Genomic DNA, 7,494 nt, shown 5'->3' on the forward strand with positions numbered 1-7,494 from the left:
AATGAGACCAACTCACTTGGTATCTCCATCTGTTTGCATTAATCTGACGGCATGAACAGCAGTCTGAAATGACAATAATAATGTGAAAATAGAATTATTGTACACACCCTGGTTGTTCCAGAAATACATCATTATATACACAAAAGAAAACAATAACTATGTATTAACATATGGATGCAATGATTTCCACCTGTGAAGTTGAATATAACATTATGTTATATTAGGACAAAGCTGCATGTTTGACAATGTTAACATTCCCACTTCTTTCTTTTTTTCCTCTCTATAATATGTCGTTTGAGCATTTTATTATTTTGCTTGCTCTAAATCCCTCCAATTTGTTGCAAGAATAACAGTCTTATGGCATCTCATAGACTAACAGATTTATTGTAGCATAAGCTTTCATGGACTAGAGTAATCTTTCTTGAATTGTGGAAAACAAACCAGCTGCATCGTAATGTGTTTTGGATAGCATAGGTCTTTTAATACCTTAATTTACATAAGGCTTGCTTTGCTCCTGATTCTATTTCTGTAGTAACTTCACTGAACACTAAACTTCTAAATGCTGTAGTCTCGCCTTCTGATCCTGGTGCCCTCGAGATGTGCTATAACTCCCATTATCCTTAGCCAATAGGGCCAGCATGGGATTATGGGAGCTGTATTCAAACACATCTGGAGGGCATCAGGTTGGGGGAAGGCTGCTGTAGTCTTTAGATACACCATTAACAGTTGTGAACTTCAGACACTCAGGACCAGCAACTGAAAAATACCTGATGGATGTACGTAGCTGGCAGAGCAACAGTAAGCCCATACTAAGGGAATGTGCCAGAACTGGAAGCTCTATACCAAACAGTGGTGCAGGAAGGATGGGCTCTCTGGGATCACAGGCTTCCAAGTACCAGGGGGATTCTGGGCTGTGGTGCTGGTGGTAACTCACCTCAGACACTCTTGTAGTTCCTTCCTCCAGCCAACAAAAACCACAATTATGAACCACAGAAATCCTGGACTGAGTATCACAACAGCTGACACCCAGTTGTAATTTGGAGAATGTGTACTTACTTTCAGACATGCTGCTATAAATGCTCCCCCTGCCAAACAATTTATTAAGCAAGCAATTTATTAATACAAACAATTTGTTAAGCAAATTACTGGCCAATGGCTATTGTGCCTGTACATCAGGGGTGGGCAACCTGGTGCCTTCCAGATGTTTTGGACTACAATTCCTATAATCACTGACCACTAGCCATGCTGCCAGAGGCTGATGGTAGTTGTAGTACAAAACATCTGGAGGGCACCAGGTTGGCTTCTGCTGTTAAACATGTTTACTGTGGGGCAAATTCCAGCTTTGCAAAAAGTGATTTAAATCAGGAAAATCATAGCACAGTGGAAAAGAGTTAAATCTTTCCTTCCTCAGTGTTGCAGCCCCCCAAGCCCATTTCCACACACCCCTGAAGCTATATTTACTTTTAAAAAAATGTGGGATATCTCCTCATGATCTCCTGACATTATGTCTAATTTGGCCCTTAGAGTGACTCCCTGTCCCACTTCAAGAACTGTGCCAAGTTCACAGGAAGTGGCTAAACCAGCCTTCCCCAACCAGGAGCCTTCCAGATGTGTTGGACTACACAGGTTGGGGAAGGCTGGGCTAAACGGTGAATTATTTTCAAGCTTGCTCAAGGGTACTATTAACCGACATCTTCCATTCTTACAAAACTATAGGTACAGATATATAGATACAAAAGCGTGTGTTTGCATATTTAGTTTTCCATTTTCATCCATAAATCTGGTCTTTTTACCCAAGATATTTGTTGAAATAAGGTGCTAATTTTTAGTAGATAAAAGCTTTTGAACTAGAAAATTACTGCTCTTACTCATTTCACAAGTTTCTGATCCTAACAATTCATAGACACTAAAATACATGGACACACTGCTGCTGGTGACAAGGTTATAGACATTTCTGGTGGCTGTGAGAAAAGAATTAGTCCCACCTGAAAATGAGGCAGCCCATCTAGCAAGGAAGGTGCTTATATATAAGACAATGTATATGATGTGAAATTGTGTTCTGGACAAGTATCTTTTTCCGTAGCCTGTGTCAGCAGAACTTGTTTGTCGATGGCAGGAGGAGGTACCGTTTGCATTGTTTTCTTTACAGATTTTTTTGCTTTGTTGAGTTAAGTTTTCAAAACCAAATAAAGTTTATGGTTTTATTTTGTTTTTAAAGGCTGCAATCCTACACGCATTTACTTCAGAACAAGTCCCATTGAAGTCACTGTGGCTTGACTGCACCATAAAATACTGAAAGGATTATTCTCTGCCCCCCCCCATTTTTTTTTCAAATCCCACATCTTTTTATAAAGGGAACAGAGAGGTAAATGAGTAGTTTTTCACTGACCCTAATAAGTTGAAGGTAAAATAGATGTGATAGAAATATTACTTTAGTTGTCATAGAAATGCCTTGCTTCCATTTATATAAAGAAAAGAATAAACAGCTTGAGACACAGGGCCGATCTACACTGTGCCCACCATCGCAACGAAGTCGGGCCCTGTCGGGTTAAACGCATTCACATTAAAACGTGGTTATCCACGCTCACCCTGTTTCCCCGTTCCAGTACTTCCTTGAATGCACGAGCATGGTTCACACTCCACCGCTGTGCTGTTTCCCTGCTCTCTAGCAAAGAGGCTATCATTGGAGGAGTGGCAACTCTTCCCGCTTCAGCCAATATCCTGCCCACCATCCCTCTCCTCCCCCTCCCTCTGTGTGTTTCCGCGGTCGGTCAAGGGAAACCCCACCGCGCCTGTGTCACTTCTCCCCATTAATAGTTTGCACACTCTCTGTGGACACATTGTATCCTTCTTTGGATCACAATTTTGCTAGAAGCCATGCTTTGAGAAATGCCCACGTATTACTGGCTGCTTTTTGACTCTGCAAATGCCCTGATGTGCGCTCTTAAGGCACTGATCGCTCTTGACTGGCTGGCATCCCAGTGTAGGAAGTCTCAGGTCCAGATATTGCGATGGTACCATCAGCGCCGTCTGAACATGGCTTCACGGATGCAATGAAACATGGTCACCCTTTCGCAGAATGTGTGTTTTCTCCCCATTCCGAGGGTTTTCCGGAGATATTGGGTATGGCCGAGCAGCCAGGACTGGTGGGAGAGGCTTGTTCTGAAGGTCTGGAACAACAAAAGATGGGTCCAGCACTTCAGGATGTCTCGTCGCAGCTTTTTTCAAGTTGTGGCTGAGGTGTCCCCATTATTGAGCAGACGACTGACACAAATGCGTGGAGCAATCCCAGTGGAGAAGAGGGTGGCCATTGCAATTTGGAAGCTTGCCAATCCTTCCTTGAACAAGACTGTGGCGGAGCAGTTCGGCATTGGGAAATCCATGGTCGCAGAAAATTTTGTGGAGGTCTGCCTTGCTCTGGAACATGTTCTACTACGGAGGACAGTGACCCTCGGCGACGTGGACATGGTGAGTGCAGGTTGTGCGGGGGGTCGCACGGCTTTTGGGGGGCAAGGGAGCATCTTTGAATCGTCAAAGAAGCGATACTCCATTGACTAAAGCTGCGCAGAAGTTGGCTTTATGCCTGTGAAGCAGGCACGATATGCTCTGCGGAGAATTTTACGAATATTACTACATGAATGGTGACGACTGTCCTCCTGGATGTGTGTGTGCATGTGTGTGTGTTCGTGCATCCCGGAGCGCAGGATGCGACCATGGAAGGTGCCGCGGGGTGCTTTGTGGTTGATGGGGCTTGTCTGGGCAAGTGTGCACGGAGATGGGGCTAGGATGCATCATTTGCTTGGCAACAGACAGGCATCCTTTTGCTGCTTCTTACTACCTAGGCTATCCTCTCTCTTTCCAGGCAATGCTTGGTTTCTCCGCCCTAGGGTTCCCTGGAGCATTCACAGCTTGCAACAGGACACATTTGTCCATAGACTCCCCGATCAGACAGGACGGCGAATTTATTAATAGGAAGCAGTACTACTCCATGCTTCTACAAGGCACAACAGACCACGCTGGACGTTTCATCAATGTCGAAATTGGACGGAGCGGGAGAAATCACGATGCCTACATGTTTTGGAACTCTGCGCTCTGCGAGGCCATGGATGCTGGAGCGTTTGTCCTGGGGAACCCGTCGTGGAGAGTTGGCGGTGTGCTAATTCCACCGCTGATACTTGCCGATAGAACTTACCCCGTGCGACGTTGGCTGATGAAGCCCTTTGGAGGAAACCTCTCGCCACAGGAGGCTCACTTCAACCGCCGCCTGAGCAGAGCCAGAAACATGGTGGAGCATGCTTTTGGCAGCTGAAAAGCAGGTGGAGATGTCTCACTGGACGACTGGAGGTGGCTGAGGAAAACGTTCCCTTGGTGATTTCTGCATGTGTCGTCCTACATAATATTTGCGAGATGAACGGAGAGGCTTTGACGGATGCGTTGGGGGACTGTAACCATATTGTGTTGGACACGTTGGGGCTTCCCTATGTCAATGACGATAATCTGCATAAGGAACAGGGGGAGGAAGTTCGGAGGGCGCTTTGCGAGTCCATATGGGAGAAGAGAGGATGATTGTGATGAGGGGACATGTCTCGGAAGCCTCTGGGTGCAAGTTGGGGGGGGGGAACGGAGTTGTTGATTCCATTTGTACTGTCTTTTCTACTCGCTCTCTGTTGCTTGTTGCTATTTTGTGGCGTTGTTGTTACTCTGATTAAAAATGTTTAAAGATCAAGATTAAAAATGATTAAAGACTGCGCTTCTTTTGGAGGCACCCTCAGGACACATCCTTCCCCCCTATCTCCTCTTTCAGGATCTTCGAAGAATCATTTATTCGAAGCTTCATCAACAGGTGGCGCTGCACTGAAACCGCAGCGGCAAAGTACTCTATGGTATCTGGAGAAATCCCCTCGTGTCATTCGGGTGTCAAAAAACATAGCATCGTGCAGGCTCGGCTATTGGCAGGACAGCGAGGTCAAGCTCATGCTGCAGGCACAGCTCCACAAAGAGCAACGAGGTTGTCTACAGGGCGGTGGTGAGGAGACTCTTGCAGGCGGGGTTCCCTCGCTCCCTCCTGCAGGCAAGAACGAAATTTAAGGCCTTGAAAGCCAGGTTCTTCGAGGCTCTGGAGTGGCACTCCGCTCCCCCCCCCCCCCGGCAGCAGAACTGCGTCACTACAGGCTGCTGCACAAGCTGTGGGGCCATGCAGGCCAGCCTAGCTGGATGGAGAGGCACAGTGCAGGTCAGCCATGGGTACTTGCACTGGCAGAAAATTCGTGGGTTAGCCTGTTGCGGTTGTGACACAGGTGGATGTGAGGATACTTGCAACACCTGGCCTTTCCAGAAAAAGGGTGTGTGCTAGCCCACTGAAGGGAAGGTTGGCTGGGATAAAACCAGGGGCCAGCCTCTTTCAGGGCAGAGTGTTTTTTGGCCCCCTTTGCCCATGTTTTGCACTGTAGCCTTCCCAGGGGTGTGTTGGCGGCGTGGCTCACTCTCCTTCACAACCATCCCCCTGCCAACTTCCACTGTGACTGGACCACTGAGCGAGAGATGTAGCATCTGCTCTTTGCTCTGGGACAGCCAGGCAAGAACTGGACAGACCCTATAGCGCTGATGTGTGATGGGCGACAAACCCAGAGCGGCCCTCTCAATGGTTTGTTTTTAACTGAGGCAGACCTCTTTATCGCTGTGTGCCATAGAAATGCGCCACACAGGTACTTGGTCCTCCCAAAGTTGAGTCCACACCACAACATAGAACATTGCTATGGAGGGTAGCCATGGCCAGATTTTCTTGCTGGTGGGCTTGGAGCATGAATGGGGCTTGGCGCATCACGCCACAGGTGGAAACGCGACCTGGATGGTGTGTCACATAAGAAGATGCATCTACCACTCTGGGGAACAAGTGAAATGTTTACTGCCAAACTCTTCCTTAGAAGGGCCATGCAAAGAGCGAGGGAGGGCCAGTAAGCGGGCAGTTCCTCTGCTCCCGCCAGAGTGGCGCCCTCGTCTTCCAGTGGGAGGCGGAACAGGGGATGGAGGCCGAGGTGCCCCAGCAGTGGCCTCCGCTGGGTGCACCTCCACAAGGAAGCATGCAGGTAAGACCGGAGCCAGCTTCTATGACCCTTTCTGGGCATGTCCTTTGATGCTAGATATCGCTTCTGAGGTGACATCCACCCTGGGTTAGTCCCATGAGTTTGGCCCCTTGAAATTTCAAATGACACCATATGCCCTTATCCGAGAGCTCCCTGGTGTGGCAGCCCAAGGGGATAGCCCCCTAACGTCACTGGCTGTTTGGACTGCCAGCCGCATGCCGCAACTCCCATGTTGCCATCCCTATACTGTTCCCCATTTCCCCCAGCCCCAAAGTAATGCCAAGCAACAGCTCAAGGTTGGCCCTCCTCGCACTCCTTATGAGCCAGACTGAACAACCTGGTTGATCTTGGTTTACCTTACCACAGGGGCATCGATGCCGGGCACGGCGGGGCAGCGCACTCCCAGCCATCCTGGGGCGGCCATTCTGGGGACAAGTGCGTATACGGCGGGGCACGAACAGTTCACCACCTCCATTATCCGGGCTGTGCTCTGCCCAGAGGGCACAGTAAAGTGTGGAAGTGGGTATTTTTTGCAGAAGATTTTGGGGGCAGGTAATGTGCAGATGTATGGACAGGGTGGCTAAAGTAGGGATTTCTCCTTCATTTGCAGTGAGCAAGATGGAGAGGCACGTTTCCTGCCTGGAGAAGGAGGCGTGTCTTGCAAAGAGAAGTTGTAGGGAAGAAGCTTGGGGGAGTGGGGGAAGCCTTAGGGAGGTGTTTTCTGTGGAAAAAAATATAATTCAATAGCACTTAAATCAGTTTTCAAAGAATCCCACCTGTGTCGTGTCTTGCTTTTTTTTAATCCCGTCAGACAAGTGTGGGGCAAGACGTGTTTTCTTTCTGGAAAAACTTACTATTTTAATCACAAGGAACATGGTAGAGAAAAGATTACACTTGTTCTTAAACAGTGATAGAGGTGGGTTGTGTATGTGCCATCACCTCTCTGTCAAACCACTCCCAGCTACACAGGGTCATCCGCCATCCGGCTTCCAATTCACAGTACTTCCAGGCAGGGGATGTCCCGGGAACTTCCTTCACCGGAAAACAGACCGTTTCAAACAATAAGGAATTAATACAGAAGAAAGACAACACTGCGGAGAACCATTAACAGGGTTTTTTAGGTCAAGCAATGACTTCTAGGCATTGTCTCGCCCACTGAGGGGAAGCTGAATACAGTTCTGGACCCTCGTTCATGGGGAGAATTGATGTGGGCGTTTGTGCAGTCACGCAGGCCTGATCTGGCCACCTCCAGGATGCTTGGGTGTTGAGGTTATGGGGGACACAGGCTCCGGGCACTCCTGCGATGATATGCCTGGAGTCGCCATATCATGGGGGTATGGGCTTTGTCCACATGGGTTGGATCAGGGCTGGTGTGATTCCCTTCTGATGCAGTGGAAAAGGCAGAGCCGAA

At 48.3% G+C, this 7,494-nt stretch overlaps 1 protein-coding gene across 1 annotated transcript; it reads left to right on the plus strand.

The window, feature by feature from the left end:
• Positions 1-3,204: 3,204 nt before the first annotated feature.
• On the plus strand, positions 3,205-4,309 carry LOC146360058 (uncharacterized). Its single transcript, XM_084821090.1, has 2 exons — positions 3,205-3,468; positions 3,863-4,309. Exons 1-2 carry the CDS (start codon positions 3,205-3,207, stop codon positions 4,307-4,309), a joined length of 711 nt encoding a protein of 236 aa, XP_084677216.1.
• Positions 4,310-7,494: the final 3,185 nt, after the last annotated feature.

This window comes from Heloderma suspectum, chromosome 1, assembly GCF_057233095.1.
Source record: "Heloderma suspectum isolate Gila_16-S chromosome 1, 16-S_ref, whole genome shotgun sequence".
Taxonomy (NCBI): domain Eukaryota; kingdom Metazoa; phylum Chordata; class Lepidosauria; order Squamata; family Helodermatidae; genus Heloderma; species Heloderma suspectum.